General features: G+C 42.4%; 1 protein-coding gene across 2 annotated transcripts in view; it reads right to left on the bottom strand.

Annotated features, from left to right (window-relative positions):
* Positions 1 to 3,125: 3,125 nt before the first annotated feature.
* Positions 3,126 to 20,153, bottom strand: part of p4ha3 (prolyl 4-hydroxylase, alpha polypeptide III) — a 42,272-nt gene continuing 25,244 nt past the window's right edge. The window contains exons 8-14 of one of the 2 annotated variants that reach the window (XR_014620683.1): positions 15,403 to 15,467; positions 14,563 to 14,722; positions 14,379 to 14,441; positions 14,104 to 14,172; positions 13,808 to 13,904; positions 12,356 to 12,483; positions 3,126 to 3,251 (exon numbers count right to left, since the gene is read on the bottom strand). Coding sequence is in view for 1 of the 2 variants with exons in the window: in XM_084333296.1 (XP_084189422.1) it covers positions 12,413 to 12,483; positions 13,808 to 13,904; positions 14,104 to 14,172; positions 14,379 to 14,441; positions 14,563 to 14,722; positions 15,403 to 15,467 (525 nt within the window). In the remaining variant the exon portion in view is untranslated. Of the gene's footprint in view, positions 3,252 to 12,189; positions 12,484 to 13,807; positions 13,905 to 14,103; positions 14,173 to 14,378; positions 14,442 to 14,562; positions 14,723 to 15,402; positions 15,468 to 20,153 lie in introns of those variants that run through there. The other variant, XM_084333296.1, reaches the window with a different exon arrangement.

The raw sequence follows: 20,153 nt of genomic DNA, 5'->3' as shown, positions 1-20,153 counted from the left end.
ACTTTCCCAGAGTCCAGCTACAGCTGAAACTTGAGGAAATAGTGTCTGTGGTTCACTAGAGGTCTTCTCACAAGAGGTTCTTGGGGCTGTCAAGTGGCCCTTTAAATATATGAACTATTGTTACCATTCTTGTATTCATTGTTGTTTCTTAATCGTACACTGTTGAGTCTGAGCTCGAAACAAAAACATTTCATTACCTGCAGTGCCCCTGTATTGTTGTGTATTTGACAAATAAAGAACTTGAACTTGAACTGAAAGAGTTGTACCCTTGTCGTACAGAACTTGTACTTGGATAAAAGCATCAGCTAAATGACTAAATGAAAATGTAAGTGTAAAATATGAAAGAGTACACAACACCATCTTCCTGCACACTACTCCAAACTGAGAATGAGATGTTAGTCGTTGGCCCCCCAAACCACAGAGGCCTGTTTGATACTTGTCATGTATCTCAGAGCTCCACCATAAAAAACCTTGGAGTAATTTTTTATTCCTCCCTCTCATGCACATATAAAAAATGTCACCAAAATTGCCTATCGCAAAAATTCACCCCATTTTAACGCTGATGCTGAAACCCTAATTCATCCATTTGCCTCATCACGTCTAGACTACTGTAATGCGCTTTTTTCAGGCCTACCTAATTCAAGCATCAAAAATCTTCAACTTGTGCAAAATGCGGCTGCGCAGATACTAACTCAAATTAGAAAATGTTATCATATTACACCAGTCTTGTCCTCCCTACATTGGCTTCCTATTCAGGCCAGATCTGATCATCTGACTTTAAAGTGCTGTGCTACTCCTCACTTACAAAATTTTAAATGGGCTCGCACCATTCTATCGTACAGTACTCCTAAAAACGGTGGTCAAATAAGTGGCACAAGTGGATATCTGTTTATTGATGAGTTGCCAGACACACACATAGCATGAAGGACACGCAGTTTTCAATACACGGTTGTTCCAGTTTGACTGGATTGGTTGGTGTCTGAGAATGCAGATTCAGATATGAGAGACATTAACATGGCCCTATGGCCATTCAAAGGGCTTTGATAGATAATGATGCCTGTTTTCAGATTCTGATAGTTTTATTTGCCAAGTACAATGGGATTCTTACTCTCTGTTTGCTCCACAACATAAATTAATAAAAAGCAACAATTAACAGAATAAAAAAGCAGGCATTATATACAATAAACTGTCTGTGGTATGTCAAATAATAAGTATAAGTAAATAAAAACAAGTAGAGATGCACCACGTGCTGCCAGCACTTTCACTGCCCTTTCTGTGATGCATGCTTATTCAAATCAATAAAGTTGAAGAGCCACTTGGAGGTCCATTTCAAGCGGGCAGTTTCCTATGAAGGTAAAGTTGGCCAACATTCTCTGGGAAATGCAAATGGTGTTACAGTAGAGACCATTTCCATTTGAGAAATTAATCCAAACTAACCCTTCTGTGATGTCTGTGGCAGGTATATGATTCAGATGTTGTGTATTCAATTGACGGCTGTTCCTCCAGGCAGGGGCGTAGCTGTAGAATCTGGGCCCCATGAAAGAATGTATATGTAGGCCCCCAGTGAATGAGAGTGCACATAAGCGCGCAAGATAATTTTTTTTGCCATTTATTTATTGATGAAAACGCATAATATGGTTTTTACCTATACATTTGGATCAGCAGTTCAGCACCTGCACTGTTGGTGGGTGAGCCTAGTAAAGGATGTCGCATTGCGTTCATCTTCAATGAATGGACCAATGCAATAGTCTACCAAAGCCCCCCCCCCTCTCTCTATATATATCTCACACACACACAGTATCAATGAGAGCATCAATAATACACCTGAGTGATGTCTAGTAAAAAAAAAAAAATTGCCCCCCCCCCCAGTGCTGGGCCCTTGGAATCATCCTAAGCTCCCCCCCCCCAGCTACGCCCCTGCCTCCAGGGCCCTCGTCCATCCGTCTCCATCCACCTCTATCCATTCTTCCCTACCTCCTTCCTGGGTTGTCAATACAAATAAATATATAAACAAATAATACAATTGACATACTGGTTTAGGCAACTTAGATTACAAGTACGTTTTGGGAATGTTATGTGAACACAGAAGAGCAGAGTTTGTGATAACGGCTGCAGTGGCTACTTTTGAGTTTTATATTGTTAAGATATTGTGTGAGCAAAAAAGAAAGAAAAATAAATTTTATGAAGTATAGTTAATTTACTCATACAGTATGTACATCCTCTGGCCTGTTTGTAGAACTTTCAGAAAAAATAAATAACGCACATCCTCCGTTTGTTGGTGCTGAGCCAAACTGTAAAAACAGTAATACATAAGAACAAAGCGGGGCTCGCAACTCACTTGTAGTTCCAAGGTGATTTTAATAATCAAAAAAGGCAGTAGATGCAACGTTTCGACCTTACCGGTCTTCCTCAAGCAGTGTTTGTAGAACTGCCCTGTGTTGTTGACAAAGGTAAACCCTATTGATATGAAGTCTAATGGGAACATGAGAGGATGCTGTCAGTATTGCACTACTGAGTTATGTGCTGCTGAGGAAAGGTAAGTGTTTAGGAGTAACTGGATATAGCATTTGGAAAAACATCTGTGTTCCATTTCTTGGTTTGACTTTGTGTGTGTATGTTCTGTTTGTAGTTCCTGATAGGTAAGATTTGTGTTCTGGTTGTAAACAACCCCAACAACACGACACAGACTGGCAGTTCAGAGTTAGCCAAAACCGAAGGGCGTATTTATTTTCACAAAACAGAAATGTGCAACCACAATGTTAATCCTCTTGAGGGGAATGTCCTTTAGCCAAGTTGGGCTCTGCGGCTCTGCAGCACTGCCCTAAGCAGAGTTGACTCTGCGGCTCTGCAGCTTTATGCTATCCCACTCACGGGAAAAATAGAAACGGAGAATGTCATTAGTTCCAAAACGTAGAAAATAACAGGCAGAGTCCAGTAACAAACAATCAACAATTCTTCAGTGTTTGAGGAAACACACAGGCAGAGTCCAGTAACAAAACAATCAACAATTCTTCAGTGTTTGAGGAAACACACAGGCAGAGTCCAGTAACAACACAATCAACAAATCTTCAGTGTTTGAGGAAACACACAAAAAACAGACAAAGGCAGTGAGTCCAGGGCAAAAACAAGGATATCAATTCATAGAAAAATAGTCTTCCAAAAGACTCACCAGAAGCAAGGTCGAAGTGGGAAAACGAGGCACGGGTCCACGGAGGCAGCGAGAGAACACAGCAACAACCTCCAAGGGCGCACTGGAGGAACACGAGAGGGAACAGCAGTAGAGTATGTGGTGACAAAACGACCCGACACAGAAATGATTAGCAAACCCAGTATAAGAGTGCTCCCGCCAGGCTGATTGGAAACTCCTCTCAGGTGCGTGATGGTAATTGGCACTGAGAAGCGTGCAGTACTGGACCAGCCCTCACAATTTGTGTGTTAACACTTTGCCATCTAACCCTAGGTTATGAGGGAATCACGTACATGTGTAGGAGCAGTTGGTGTCACAATTATGCATAACTAATACACAATCTATGCTGAGGCTTCATGTTTAGTATAGCCTAAATCACAGATGTAACACAACATCGTCCTCATCCTTCTCGACCTCTCCGCGGCGTTCGATACAATATCCCACTCAGTCCTCAAATGCCTCTCCGACAACCTTGGCATCACCGGTACAGCTGTCTTGGTTTCATTCATATCTCACAAATAGATCTCAGTTTGTTAGCGTCAGCGGCTCATCCTCCACCCCCGGCCTCAGTCAACCACGGTGTCCCCCAAGGCTCCGTGCTGGGTCCCCTACTATTCACCATTTAGAATAGAATAGAATAGAATAGAAATACTTTTATTATCCAGTGGGAAATTTGACACTGCAAATCGCTCAACATTTAAACATTTAAACAGGACAGGTCACGAATTAGAATAGTAACACAAATCAAATCAAGTTGCCTAGGATAAGAGTAGAGTAAAATAGAATAAAAATGAAATAAAATATACAGTAAAAAATATACAGTAAAATGTACATGATCCCCCTCGGTCAGATTATACGTCACTACGGACTCAACTTTCACTGCTATGCTGATGATACTCAGCTTTATCTCAGCACCTCACCATCCTCCCAGCTCCCCCCACAGTCCTCAGTCAACTGCCTCCACGCCATAAAAACCTGGATGTCAACCAAATTACTCAAACTGAACAGCAAAAAGACAGAGCTCATGGTTGTGGCCCCCAAGGCACTGCTCCGGAAGGTTGGAGATCTCCTCCACGTTGACGGCTGTTCCATCTCCCCGTCTCTCGAAGTCCGTAACCTGGGCGTCACCCTTGACTCCACATTTTCATTTCACTCCCACATCAAATCCGTCACCAAGTCTGCCTTCTACCACCTCAAAAACATCTCCTGTCTCTGACCCTCACTCTCAGATTCTGTGGCTGAGACCCTGATCCACTCATTTATCACCTCCTGGTTGGACTACTGTAACGGAGTCCTGTTCGGGGTACCCAGCAAAGCCCTGGACAGGCTCCAGTATGTTCAGAACTCAGCTGCCAGGGTTCTCACTCACACCAAGCCCTGGCAGCACATCACCCCCACCCTCATCCACCTCAACTGGCTCCCAGTCAAGTTCCGCATCACTTTCAAACTCCTGCTCCTTACCTACAAGTCCCTCCATGCCCTCGCCCCCCGATACCTGTCTGATCTCCTCCACCAGCACACTCCATCCCGGAACTTATGATCCTCTGATCTAGGTCTCCTCTCCATCCCTCGCACCAGGTTACGGACTTTCGGGGACAGAGCCTTCAGCGTGGCGTCCCCTACCCTCTGGAACTCTCTCCCCCCCCCCGAAATCCGCAACGCCCCAACCCTGGACACCTTCAAAACTGCTCTTAAAACACACCTCTTCACCAAGGCTTTCCCCATCAGTTAGTTCTTTAGATTAGGTCTATTATCTCTTACCTGCCCTCATCCCCCTTTTCCTTCTACTTCCCTAGCCCTATTTTCTGTCCTGATTGTGAAGCGACCTTGGGTTCTATGAAAGGCACTATAGAAATTTGATCTATTATTATTATTATTATTATTATTATTATTATTATTATTATTATTATTATTATTATTATTATTATTATTATTATTATATATATATATATTTATTTATTCTCGCCGCATATATATCTATTCACACCTGTCTACTTACCTGCACATAGTCCAGCCCTTTACATATCTGTAGATACTGATCTATATCTGTACATATATCCTACTAGTTACGCTGCTGCAGTAGGGCCTATGACTACTACCATACTGTCTTTATATCTGTATCACTGTACATATTATACTACAACTGTACAAACATCTGATTAGCACTACACTCAGTCTCACCCCCACCCCACCCACCCACCTCCAATGTACAGTTCCCCCCCCCCCCCCACCTACCCCCACCCCACCTACCCAACATCCTCCAATGTACAGTTTCTTCCCCCTCAAATGTATACTCTCTTTGTAAACTTTTTGTACTCATAATCAGTACTGTATATTTGTAGATCTGGTATGTCATAATGTCTAGATGTAACGATACTGTCTATCCGTATGTCATATATGTTATGATGACCCTAAACAAGATGAAAGTCTTTCTCTGGTCTGCATCCCCTTAACAATTGTGTGTATTAGCTGGACTGTATTGTACCGATTCTGCAATCTGTTAATAAAATGTTCAATCAATCACTCAGTAGTACTAATTTGTATATTTTGTACACAGTTTAATCACCTGTACATTGTATATTGCTGTTGCACTTTACTTTTCACATTTGCACTCTGGTTGGATGCCAAACTACCTTTCGTTGTACTGTACTTGTGCTGTATAATGACAATACATTTTAATCTAATCTAATCTATTGTTTTGTCAATTAAAAATACCCTTCGGTAATGTCCAATTTAATCTCGTGGCCTATCTAGTTGGCCTATGGTTGCTTCTTCTGATTTGTGTCTATCTCTTCCTTCTCTGTCCCCTCTTTATTATTCTTTACCAAGCTTTCTGCCTCAGTCTTGCTCAGTGTTTGCTAGCTTGTGGGTGGTCCGCTTCTCCATAAAAGCTTCCTCCTTTCCTTTTAAGTTGACCACCATAACACCAACAGACCGTAAGGGTTTGCAAAATGCCTTGCTTCTCAGCATGGGAGACGGTTGGACCATCAATTGGGGGAAAAAAACAAGTTTTAGAATGACATGTATTTATATATAAACGTTTCAAGATTATTATCTTGAAAGCTGATGGCAACTTACAGTGCAATAAAATGTCCTTTTAGAGGACACTCATTGGCAGGAAGTCATCATCAGCTGACGTCTCTGATGCTGAAAGCTAGAAACTGCTGAATGAGGAACAGCACAACTGGAAGGCAGCACTGATCTTTAGTATCTTCACGCTGTTCTCGCCAAATCAACAGAACAGCTCATATTGTACGGTCGCTAAGATGAAAGAAAAAAACGTTGCTTTTTCTCGTGTTCTCCTTCAGTCAGTCTGTTGGTTGATTTGCCTCGCAAGTCAGCATGCATTGTTCTGCTATTTACCTTTCTGTCTGCCCTATTGGCTTTGTGCCTATACAGGGAAGATTAGTCAGCGATTCCCCAAGCAGAGAAGAGCCATGGAGACAACATGATGGAGCATGTTCATTACAGCATTGGATTGTTGCTGATTAGTGCAATTTGAGTTATAATAGGTACAATTGCCTTCAGTCGTCTTTAACTGCAACTTCCACTTCCACTCTGAAGTTGAACACACTTACTGTCTCTGGCATTGCTATAGTACCCATTTTGGACTTGCATATCCCTCTCTCCCTTTAAATGAAATAGCTTCCATAAAGTTCTGCAACCAAGTCATTAAGTCTGAACATACTGTATCTTCACATTTTCCAAAAGTTGGGTCATCTGGTAAATTGCAACCTTATCTCTCATCTATGCTACTCTGGAACACTGGTCCACACGTAACACGCTCCAGTTCTTCAGGTTCCCGCCGAGCTACAACTAATCTTGGCAAGACTGCTTTCTCTATTAGTGCAGCAGAATCATGGAATCTATTACAACGTGACCTAGAACTAAGCACTCTTTTTTTTTATCCACTTTTTCTCCTATTTATTCTGTATTTTCCTCCCATCCCAATTTAGTCGTTATGCCAATTCCCCCCTCCCCTTCATGGTCGTTGTGCGCATGTGCCCCCTACTGGTCGGTCTAGGGAGCCCTGAAGTCTATCACATGCTTCCTCCGATACATAGGAGACAGCCAGCAGCCTCTTTTCACCTGGCAGCGAGGACTCTCATTGGTGAAGTGTAACGCGTGGGAGGTCACACTCATCAAACCTTTATTTGAATAGGCAGGTTAATTAAGAACAAGTTCTTATTTTCAATAACGGCCTATTTGGGGGTAAAAAGCCCCCTAAGGGAAAGGGGATGGATGGATAAAATAAAATAAATAAAAATAAAACACAAAAGAACATTATTAAAAAGGCAGGACATACATACAGACATACATACACTACCTTCACCATTTCCCTCCCTCGCTGTGCAGGCGCCCTGACCGGCCTGTAGGAGTCGCTGTTTACAACGACCAGATTACCAACCACCAGCTTCCCTCCCTCTGACACTGCCAATTGTGTCAGTATGACGACCGGCCAAACCGGAGGCACCGCTGACAGCCGGATTCGATACCAGTGTCTCTGCGGTCGTAGACAGACGCTTAGTCCGCTGTGCTACCCGGCCGCCCAAAACTAAGCACTCTTGTTTCTTTTGGACATTTTAGATGTTTAATCAATACCCATACAGCATCAAAATGTAGTCGTTTCTGCTAATTGCTCTTGCTTATGAACTGTAGTATCATTATTAACAATAATAATAATTTTCTGACTATGTATTTATGATTGATCTTTTTTTTTTGGTCCACTTTTTCTCCTTATTTTCTATTTTTCTCCCATCCCAATTTCGCCTCGCCAATTCTCCCTTCAATTCTCCCCTCCCCTGTCTCGAACGTTGCTAGACTATGCCTCCCACTGGTCGGCTGCACTGAGGACCAAGCCTTGCATCACGTGTCCCCTCCGGTACACGAGGAGGCAGCTGTCGCATCTTTTCACCTGAACAGCGCGATCTCTCAGTGGCGAGGAGTAACGTGTGGGAGGCTCACGCTGCCCCTGATACTTCCTGATTCTGCTGTACAGGCGCACCAACCGACCTGTAGGAGTCGCTGTCCACAATGTCCAATCCCCACCCACCGGCTTTCCCACCCCTAACACTGCCAATTGTGTTAGTATGACGACCGGCCAAGCCGGTAGCAACGCAGAGAGCTGGGCTCGATACCAGCATCTCCTGCGTTAGTGGCGAGCGCCTTGCCCACTGCGCCACTCAGCCGCCTATTTATGATTGATCTATTGTTTTAAATTGATTGTGTGTCTTGTTACATGTAATGCTCTCTACACTACACAAAATGAGGGTCTCCCTCAATGACTTCCAACTTTAAATAAAGTATAAGTAAGAAAATATATAAATGTGTAGAGGTAACGTGTATGATCAATTCTGTGTTTAGGCAGGCTTATGGTGGAGTCATGAGCTTCAAATAGAGACTATTTGAACATGTTGGTAGTGAAATCGCTCATGCTTAGCGGCAAGGCCCTCAGCAGCCACGCGTGTTGTGTGTAGCATGATGTGTCATGTGTGTGTCGTGCTAACACTGAATGTCAAGGGGTGTAGTGTACAAGAAATCCCCACTGTGTCAAATGAAAGCTGAGACGTTCATGTTTAAAGTACTGTTCGGGAGTATGGGGTATTCTAGAAAGTGTAATTGTCTAATATTTGGCCTGGTTAGGAATAACAGAAAATATTAAATATCTCGTAATTCTCTTTTTTCAGCAGGGTTACTAACTGGAAGGACAACTTCAGAGTATCAATACGGTTGTGGGTGTGTTTGTACCTTTGATTTTGTTCATGACTTGAGGCTACAAAAAAGAAAATTACTGGCCCAGTAGTAGACATAGCAGTACCGCAATCGGTTAAAGTCCCCATGTAACTGAGGGGTTACAAAACCCTGACTGTATTAAAGATTGTGATAGATTAAACCACTACTACATATTATTATTATTACTTGCCAGACAGTACAGTTAAATATGGCAGACACTCAGAATAGACGGCACGGTGACAAGGAGATATCATTTACAGTATTTATTATTATGCATCCAATATACAAATGGGAATGACTTGGTCGCTCTTTTATGGCGAATAATATGAGAAAGTCAGCGAGTAGCAAAGTCAGTGGGAATTAATAATTCCTAAGCTAGGTATACTAGACCAAACGCCGCCTGGCGTGGGATGGCAATATAGGGGGGCAAACGAGGGTACCGCTGGAGACAGGTGATATCCTCCCAGAGTTGTAAGCTCCAGAGGAAGGAAGAAGGTACGGATACTCAGGCTGTTCACTTGAAGAAAAGGGGTTCTCATACGGATCCGGTCTTTATAATCCAAGTGCTCAGTAGCAAGGTAATAGCTGTAATCCAATGCTCGATAGCAATGATGATAGCCAGCCAGCTTCGTCCTCGAAGCTAGCCCGAGGTAAGATCTTCAAGGTAGTTAAATCCAAACGACAGTGGGTATTAACGATGCTCTTCTCCACAGTAGTACGTTCCACAATCACTATAATCCAACCAATAATGGTTCTACAATATCGCCGCGGTAGGTTCCAATGTGCACATGTCCAATAGTTCTGCTACTAGGCCCTCCTCGTGTGCTGGCACTAATTACTTTAAGTCCACACACACTTGCTAAGGTTCACACTAGTTACTAAACGAACAAACTGCTTGTTAATGCTGCACACCGAACGAACTGCTGTAATACGATTCACACTAAATGACGACTCTTTACTTCACATTAAGTTAGGTCGAACTTGACTCTGCTATACGCTAGGTGCAGCTACTGCTGTTGCATTACTCCGGACGAACTTAACGTTACTTCATACAACTGCTACTTAGACGAACACTGTTTGCTTGCTAGACGAACTGCTACAGTTTGCGCCTTCCACGATATATATACTTAGGGGGCTTTCTAGTGCCCAGCCTCAGCTCTTGTCTGGAATCAATGCGCTGGCACCAGGCATGTCCCAACTTGTCCAGACTTGCCTTTGAACCTGTCTCAGGGGCGTGGTCCTTGGCGCCGCGAATGTCAAGGGCATTATCCAATGAGGAAAGCGAATAATGCTATGATTCAAACGGAGGCTTAAAGGGATATAGCTTATATATATAAATAATATACAAGTTATATAAAACAATAAAACATAGATTCTCAGTGTTAATCTGGCCCTTCACAACACCCCATGAAAAGGCTAGCAGAATGCTAATGGATTCCATATTTATGTGTTTCCTGGAAGCAAGGGAGGGACTTGTTAGCAACATAGGTTAGCAACATTACGCAACATTAGTAGCGTTAGCTAGCAAGCTAATATTGACCATTTGTCCAATTTAGTTAAAGAGGCAGAGTGCTGCTCAGTTACAATGCAGTGTAAATGTCATCTAGAAAGCATTGAATTGGAAGTAAAATTTGTATAGTGTGCTGGATGACTCATCAAATTTTCTTTATTTTTTTTTAAAGGAAATGACAAACATCTATTTTGATTTCATGGGGCATCCACTGAGTGTTATCTACTTAGAATAAAAAAAAATCAAACTGAGACATGCCTTCAAAATAACCTTTATTCAGTATTGAATGATTCACATGAGACTGAATGTATTGGATGAGGAATACACGTACAGTAAAAAAAGAAAAAAAAACATACATTAATGGATTAATGTATGTTGCAAAACCTTTTGGATACATCCCTCCTCTATGTTTAAGAGAAAATATTTCTCTTATCTATAATATTGGTATTTTATTGCTTTATCAACATATATTTTAATGGATGGGGGGAAAACATATTTTTTTTAACAAATTGAGCGGAGAAAAGCTCCAGCCCATGTTTGCATTTTGTCAAGCAGGGGCCTGCTGTCCATCAACTCCAGGAGGAACCATCCAGCCCTATTGTTTAGGAATGCAGCTGGATGCATGTATGAGACATTCCTCCAGTAGCCTATATGTGCAGTCACTATGCTTTTTATTACTGTCTCTGTGTGTGTGTGTGAATGTACATGTATGTGTGCACATGTTTTTGTGTGTGTGTGAGTGGGGGATGTGTGGGAAAACCTACATATCTGTAAGCAAGCAGTTATTAACAGTTATAACCCCGCCCCTTCCTTTTCTCTCTCTCTCTCTCTCTCTCTCTCTCTCTCTCTCTCTCTCTCTCTCAACACACATCCCTGTCACTCAAGCAGCAGACCGCCTACAGAGGATCACACTCACAGAGGCCCCTTGGAGCCTCCAGCCCATACCCTACATTTCAGTACACAATCATCCCTCCCTCGTTGACAACGTGAGAAAGGGAGAGCGCTCCGTTCTTGTTCGTGGTTCTGACCTACATATCGGACTGATATGCGGCAGACGCTCATCGTTCCGTCATGTGTCAGACGGCACCGGAGCAGACGTGTTTCCTTCCAGTCACCCGGCCTACAGATCGTGATAAAACGATAGCTCACTTGCTCTTCTGCCTCTGTGATTCCATTAGACGTGAAAACAGACATGAAACCAACTTAATGGCGTCTTTCACCGTGACGACCGCATCATTTCCTTTGGTCAACTGCAACACGGCATGGTTTCCCACTGGTCAACTGGGAATAAAGTAGCTGCGCTCACAGTGACAGTCTTGTTCCACTCACGGCAACGGAACTCACATTTCTCAGCTCAGAAATTTAATCTCGTAAAAAAAAAAAAAAAAACTGTATCATGCTGATCGGATGATTATATATGAGAGTGTTCTGCAGATTCGGTGCATACGTGTTTGGAGTTGTTGCATAAAACTACCCCCCCCCCCCCCCCCCCCCAAACAAAACTCAAACCCGAGGCAAACAGCCTCACACTCAGTTAAATGAAACCAGCCCAGTGTGTGAAGGCAGAGGCCTCTCTCTCTCTCTCTCTCCATCTGCAGGGAGCAGGAGCAAGAGACCGTTTGGCCTCTGGGGCTGATTGCCAAAATGCCCCCTCTCCACCTCCCCTAAACCCCCCGCACCCCCACCCCCCTCCTCCCCCTTTCCACCCCACCTTCCCAAAACCAACTCAGCCTCGTGCCATTCCTGGCCCCTCCGGCGGTGTCCCACTCCGTGTCCACGTTCCCTGGGGCCTGGGAGCTCCAATCACAGATGCAGGCTGCTCCTCGGCTGCCTTCACCTCCCCTGCCTATTCACACTCTCTCGGGCTCACTCCGTCTCCTCCTCCTCCTCCTCCTCCTCCTCCTCCTCCGTCTCCTCCTCCTCACCATTGTGGAGGCCGGCTCTTGTGCTCCAAGCGGTCCCAGCTACCGCTCCACCCCTGCTCACTCCTCTGGGTTGGGGCTGCAGCGGCGCTGGAACTCCTGGCCGTGCTCGTGGATCCATTTGTTAGCAACTGGAAGGTAAATAAAGTTGCTGATGACACGTCTGTCTGATCCAAACTAAAACCCCACTCTTTGTTTAAATGTATCCGTAGCAACAGGAACTTAAATAAAGTTGATGACACACCTGTTTGATCCAAACTAGAGCCCACTGTTAGCAACAGGAACATAAATAAAGTTGATGACACATCTATCTGATCCAAACTAGGAGCCACTCTTTGTTTAAAACGTGTCCATATCGGGAACTGCGTGAATGAAACAGCCCTTCTTTAGTTCCGACAACTCTTCAAAGATTCAAAGATGATTGTTTGAAGACAACGATTGTCAGTTTCAGATTCAAATTATTTTATTGTCACAGCTTTTTTTTAAATGTACATACATTCAGAAAAAAACGTGAGATGCTTGTTTTTCCCGGCTCCTCAACCGTAGTAAATTTGTAAAGATAGTACACAACGTATATTCTATCTATACAAACTATAAATATAAACTATAACTATAAATATAAACTATAACTATAAACTAAATAAGCTTTAAATAAACTATAAACTAAACATAATACACAACGTATATTGTATCTATACAAACTTTACAATACAAAATATATGTTAGCAGCATTGTGTGCTGTAATAAGTATGCTTGAGTGGTGTCATGCTCATGTAATAATGATATGAAAAAGGTGCAGACACTATATGAAGGAAACATTTCCTATAAGCAAATACTCAATCGCTGAGATGTCTGGTCTAGTATCCAGGATGGGGTTAAATGTTGCTGAATGGTGGCCAACACCATTCAGCAGCATTATGTTGAACATCTCAGAGCAGCGCTCGAATTACCGACCTGCCCTCCGCAAGACCCTTATATGTATCATCATCACCGTAATGTAAGGCAGATGTGCCCTGACGTTAGGGCTGATGATCACCACAGACTGGTCAGTTGGTATGGGAAACAGACAATACAAAAGGCCAGACGTGTGAGTAACAGGGCACGGTGTTCAAGGGTTACGAGTCACATTTGGCAGTTTGCTATGCGTCCAAATCCAAGTTGGATTACCTTCCACTGCGGTAACTACACGACCCCTGAAGCAATGGAGAACCATGTAACTCTGTTCTTATTTGGACGGCCCCATGTATTTGCTGTCCAAATCACTTGGTGTAAACGTTACATCACAAGAACCTCTACTGTCTTTAACTGTGAGTGAACACAACCCTCTGACTTACCATCTTCATGTAGTAGTAACGTTTGAAAATGTTGCTCCACTACTGTAAAGCTCAAAACAGAGTTATATGGTTCTTCATCTAATAAATAACCCGCACCCCTCCGCAGTGCAGACTCTCTTACCCCACTTGTCCCCAACGAGCACAGGACAGCCGGCGTGCAGGGTGTCCCCGTCCCCTCGTCCGTTCCTGTGGAGGTTCCACCAGAAGAGGGCAGCGTTCTGGAACATGATACACAACAGCTGTAAACCGGCCACAACGCCATGAGAAGTCTCAGGGCTGACATTTTCTCAAACCGTCACCGCGTCAGCCGTTAAGCTCTTGCGCTCGGAGTTATGTGCGCGTGTTCTGGCTCGAGACGACGCTAAAGCGAAAAAGGAGGCCGCGCTTTCAGCGCCTGGGATTATTGGCCGCGTTTACCTGCACAACTGGAACACTGAAGTTGGCATGGATGAAGGCTGTTGATCCACCTGCCTCGACAGAGCTGAGCTGTGGACGATAACATTCCGTCAGAGAGTTGTTATGTCTTGCCATTGTGTGCTAGTATGATATGCAGCAGTGTTTTTCCAGGGCTCAGAATCTGACATTCTTTCCATATACCGCTGGAATGTTTACCTTGGGCAAAAAGCAATATCCTAGTTAAAGGTTTAATAGGGAGCGACACTCCATATACACTGCATTACTTATTCACTTACATAGATCATAAAGGTCGCCACCCGATTCCCAGTCCTGAGCTTGAACAGGGGGCTTGATGCTGACTGATGACATGGAAATAACATTTAACAAGTTATCACAAGGTTATTAACTTATTATTATCCTAATGTTGATCACAGACAGGAAGTGTTAGCCCAGCCACAAAGGTTTTGGAACTCTGCTCACCGTAGCATGGTCAAAATGGGGTTCATAATGGCCACCGATCCCATAATTCACCACTTGAAGGTACTCTGCATATGGAGGCTGCACATTGAGACCTGTAACCATGGAGATGCGCTGGTCCAGCTGTCCGACAATGGGATGTGCAGTATCCTTCAGCCACGCACTGAAAAATGAGGTATTATCTTGACGCGTCATGCCTAACAATATGGCGCAATGCCACAGCTGTATTTGTTTACAATCTGTAACCCTGTGAGGCCCAAATTAAAAAGTCATTAGCAACTTCAGAGGCCAGAGGGTGGGACCTATAAACACATGTACTATCCAATAGCATTGTGAGGCTGAAAAACAGTACCCACTGAATATGTAAATATACTTAAAGAATTAAGAATTAACATTTACAGACTTTTATTTAAATAGCTAAAAGCTAAAAGTGATGTTGTAATTCTGCAACAGAGGGCCTCACAGGGTTTTTAAAGATTTTTGTTTGAGATACTGGCATGCTTGAATACTGGATGTAGCCGTTACTGTTCCAGTTAGAGAACTGCAAAGGGCCGCCATTCATCGTTCACACATGCTAATAGTTTACACCCCACAAAATAAGTTCATGTGTTTTACAATACAATTAATTCAAAGCAACCATGTGGGTGCATTGTTCTGCCACATTTATTACTGCTGCATGTGATTTGAGCAGGGAGTCCAATGTGTTTTAAAGACTGAACAAGTGTGAATTAAATTACTGATCAAATCTGCACCTTTTTGTAATTTTTTACTGGTAGGCTTTATAAACAGCTAATGTTTTACAATGCATTACTGGTATATAAACATAGGAAGTTCATATTGTACCTCTTGCTTATGCGATACTCTGCAGTTGCTTGTTTCTCTCCAGATGCCACCACAGATCTTCTCAACTTGTCAAGAAAGAAAGAAAGAAAGAAAGAAAGAAAGAAAGAAAGAAAGAAAGAAAGAAAGAAAGAAAGAAAGAAAGAAAGAAAGAAAGAAAGAAAGAAAGAAAGAAAGAAAGAAAGAAAGAAAGAAAGAAAGAAAGGATTTTAATTTCACCACTGACGTGGCAATAAAACTTTTTGGATCCAGCTGCTAACTTTGACAAATGAGAAAAAATTGAGTAATTGACCGTATTCACACAGTGGTCATTTGCTCTTATTTTATGCTCAGGTTGGGTTCCTTTCCACCCTGTTCCCGCAAGGAATTATGTGAATATGGTCAATGGTGAGTAGATCCAAAAAGGAAAGAAAAGATGATGGGGGGAAAAAAAAACATTTCCATCATGGCAGCTTCAAGGTCACACCTTGAAGCTGCCATGATGGAAATTCCTGACTGGCACCACTAACACTAACACGCCCAGATGTCTCTTTACTTCACTTTGATTTCTAGCCTGGATCACAGAAAACAATCAATCTGTCACAGTTAATCCAACACCTGACGCATGCCGTAAGTGTATCTCTTTGTAGTTGCCTTTTCCACCTGAGCTATACACTCCTTTCCTGATTGACTTGATCTTTGCCCGTCTAGATTTATACTCCAGTATAAATATTACAGTATACAAAACGTATTCCTTCCACCTTTCATTCAATACAATTTTCATAAAAGACAGGTTATGATGTGCCAAAAGTTCTCTTCAGCGACACGCTTCAATAGATTCAATATGGCAAGTGTGTTAGAACATACGCAATGAATATGCATTAACCCTGTGAGGCCCAAATTAGAGGCCAGAATGAGGGACCTTTAAACACATTTACTATCCAATAGCATTGTGAGGCTGAACAACAGGACTCATTGACTATCTATGTACCCCAAAAAAAATTTAAATAAACATTTACAGACTTTTTTTTTTAAATAGCTAAAAGTGATGTTGTAATTTTGCAACCGAGGGCCTCACAGGGTTAAAACGCCATCATGGGGAACTCTGTAGGTCACACTTGAAAAGTGTAACATTGACATCTGAAATGCATATATGCATTATATGTGATGTATATGCATCAGAGGTATTTGATTTAATACTAGAGTCTGTAATGTTGTCAAACAGTGACATATAGGCAAAACAAAAACTGTTTGTACTGCGCTTTGTTTATATCTTTTGTTTTGGTCTGATGTGTGGGTTGTATTTCAGTGGGTACATGGGAGAGGTTGCTACTGCTGGCCACGCCTCAGGTCCTGCCAAGAGAGGTCTGGAGGAATTCACAGTATAAGTTACTAAACTCCAACCCACACATCAGATTAAAACGGAAAGAAGGTAAACAAAGTGCAGTACCAAGTAGGGCTCTTTTGCCTAGAGGTCGCTGCTTGATGGAATTACAGATTCTACCTTTAACAACAAGGCAGGGCTAATTATAAATCAAAACAGATACTACTAAGTATTAGACACAGTAAGTGCAGTACTACTGTTTCATAAATAGCTACTATTAAAGATATAATAATTCAAGTAAGAATAGTTACTTCTATCTAATGTATATGCCCTACTGGTATTTTCTAAGTAGTTAGTGAATTTCCAATGGTGACCAGTAACAAATGGATTAGCTGTGATTACTGAATGACTCGCTTGTGCATTTTGATGCATTACACTTACAGCTCTGTGGTTACACAAAGGAAAATGTGTGTAATGTGACAAGATCTGTGCATCTCGTGACCGCGGCGAGCATCTCTCTCCCTACAGAACACTTGCGTGTATAGGATGACTAAACTATTTAGTCTCCAGTCGAACAGACCTTTGAGGTTGCAAACACCGAAGCCCCTGGAACGAAATAGGAACAGTAAATAGCCCCGTGCTCTGGTTACGGTCGGCTCACGACGCCAAGCGGGCCGGCTAATATACCGCCCTGGGCCTGGGCCTGGCTTTAATCAACCCACAAGTCGACATAATGATGAAATAAGTACCGGGATTTCCATCTGAGCAAGGCCTGGAAAACTCAGTGTACAGTTGCCAAAACCTCACACAAGCGATAGGACGAAATTTTTGTTACTGAACATTTCCAGAATAACTTTAAAGTCAGCATGATTTCGATTTTAAAAACGACATATATTGAAAGGCTGAAATTAGATAATACTTTCCATTAGCTACCGAGGCGAGAAGCGATGTTAGGTAAGAAACAACTGTTTTTTTTTTACCCACTGAGCCTTTGGGAAATTTGGAGAGTCTGTGGATTCCGGCCAAGGCTTCATAGCAGTGTATCCTGTTTTTTTTTTTTTTTTTTTTTTTTTTTAAGGCCTGCTAAATGCTTGGAGCCACACCAATGTATTTCTCCAAAGGGTTTTTGGGAGATCTGTAATCTATAAAATATTGTTCAAATGTCCTCTTTTTGGGATCACTACAAAACAAACACATTGCGGCCATAGTTATGTTAAGTAGGCTTTTTCAACACAACACACAAAGATAGGAAAAATATAGGGAGCGCTGGCTGTACTGGGTCAGGAAATGATAATGATGAAAGTGAAGAAATGAGGCGCTCTTCAAGGATAGGACAAATTATATACAGTAGGAGGTCCATGGGTTGGTGTGACGCACAGCCTTGTAATGATGTGTCAAGGAGTCACCCACCTCCCCTCAAAACCCAGTACTCGGTTCCCAAAAACCCCACTAGCACAAACGTGTCTCTCGCGATCACTGCAACGACATCAACAAAGGCAACTCATTTGTTGAGGTTTTTCAAAGGACATTTGAATGCCGAAGCTTCGCTAACGGCAACATATGTTGTTTACAGACTTGAATGTGAGTGTGGCTGTTTCCAAATTGGCTGCACTGAGCGCAGGCCCGCTGGAGAGTGGCTGAACACAAATACTCCATCAGGACCCACAGCCCCGACTACCCCATGGTGCAGCATTACAGGGCTGTGGGCCACGCCAACCCAGGCTCTTTGAAAGTCATGGCCATTGAGGTCGTGCCAGACGACAAACTTTTGTGTTTTTTTTTCACTTTTTTTTCTCACCGTTTTTCTTTCACTGCTGTTGTCTTATGTGATTTTTAAGGGGCAGTAAGTACCTTTCATGTCATGTGTTATTTTTACACCATGGTGAAGACTTGTTGGAGTAGAAACGCGTTGGTGATCCCTGCCTCAATAAAGGATTTCAGTGCCTCAGATGCTTCTTCAGACTGCCAACCTCTACCATGGACTTCCTTTAAAAGTAAGCTGGACAATCACTGTATTCTACAAGTGAACAGATATTTACATGTACTTTACAGCAATAAACTTTATCGACAGGGGCTTCTCGGGAGTTTGAACTTTAGGGGGGCTCAGCTCCCTCTTGGGGCACCTCCCCCCCACCCCCTCAGGGAGAATAAAAAAAAAAGCGAATTTCCCACTCATTATGACGGGGGTGGAGACAAGTTTTCAATGAGCATTTGAAAGCACGCAGTTCTGGGTGGATGAAAGGTGCATACGATAAAATACTTGACTGATACGACCGAAATCGGTTTCGTCTGGACATGGCCTTAGGCTGTTGATTTTATGATTGTTGTTATTTATGATGTGGAAGTTTCCCACAAGGCCTCTGTTCACACCTCCCCCTCCCATCCTCCCCCTCCCCCTTGTATCCTCCCCCTTCCCCTGTATCCTCCCCTTCCTCTCCCTTCACACCCTTCACCTGTTCACCCCTCCCCACAACCCCCACCCCCTTTTCCCAGAAGAGACACGATCACAGAATTGGGGGGGGGGGGTGCTTGGTTCTTCTCCTGGCCAGAGAAGCCAAGTCCTCTACTAAACTCCTGAACATACATTTGTATTTGATTAGCAATGCTTTAACAATAAATGTGTATTTGATTAGCAATGCTTTAACAATACATTTGTATTTGATTAGCAATGCTTTAACAATACATTTGTATTTGATTAGCAATGCTTTAACAATACATTTGTATTTGATTAGCAATGTTTAACAATAAAATTGTATTTGATTAGCAATGCTTTAACAATACAGTTGTCTTTGATTAGCAATGTTTTAACAATAACATTTTATTTGATTAGCAATACTTTAACAATACATTTGTCTTTGATTAGCAATGTTTTAACAATAAATGTGTATTTGATTAGCAATGCTTTAACAATACATTTGTATTTGATTAGCAATGCTTTAACAATAAATGTGTATTTGATTAGCAATGCTTTAACAATACATTTGTATTTGATTAGCAATGCTTTAACAGTACATTTGTATTTGATCAGCAATGCTTCATCGACCATGAAGAGTTCCACCACAGTGAACATGAACAACTATCTTCAGAGAGTGAGAAAGGTGCTAGGACTGCGAGCAATTTTTTTTGTGTGGCCAAAATGATTAAAAACAAAACCTCATAAGGGCTTATTAACCACTTAAGCCCTAATACCTTTTCCAAGGTGGTTCCAAGGTTGAGGTAAATTTCAAGGTAAAAGGTCAAAATCATCAGTAGGTGCCACATACTGTACAGGTGTCATACACCATTGGAAAGCTGGGACCCTATAAGGAATCATGCGGGATGTAGCTTAACACTGTGTTTTATCTATTAATAGATAATAGTCTATTCATATTCAATAAACATGTTTTGAATCTCGTCTATTAAAATTATTTAAATGATGAGCGTATAGAGGCTCAGGACAGTAGGGGTGGGA

The sequence above is a fragment of the Notolepis coatsorum genome, assembly GCF_963971535.1.
Source record: "Notolepis coatsorum genome assembly, chromosome: 1".
Classification (NCBI taxonomy): Eukaryota; Metazoa; Chordata; class Actinopteri; order Aulopiformes; family Paralepididae; genus Notolepis; species Notolepis coatsorum.
The sequence above is the reverse complement of the archived record's forward strand: the minus strand, read 5'-3'. Positions and strand labels throughout refer to the sequence as shown.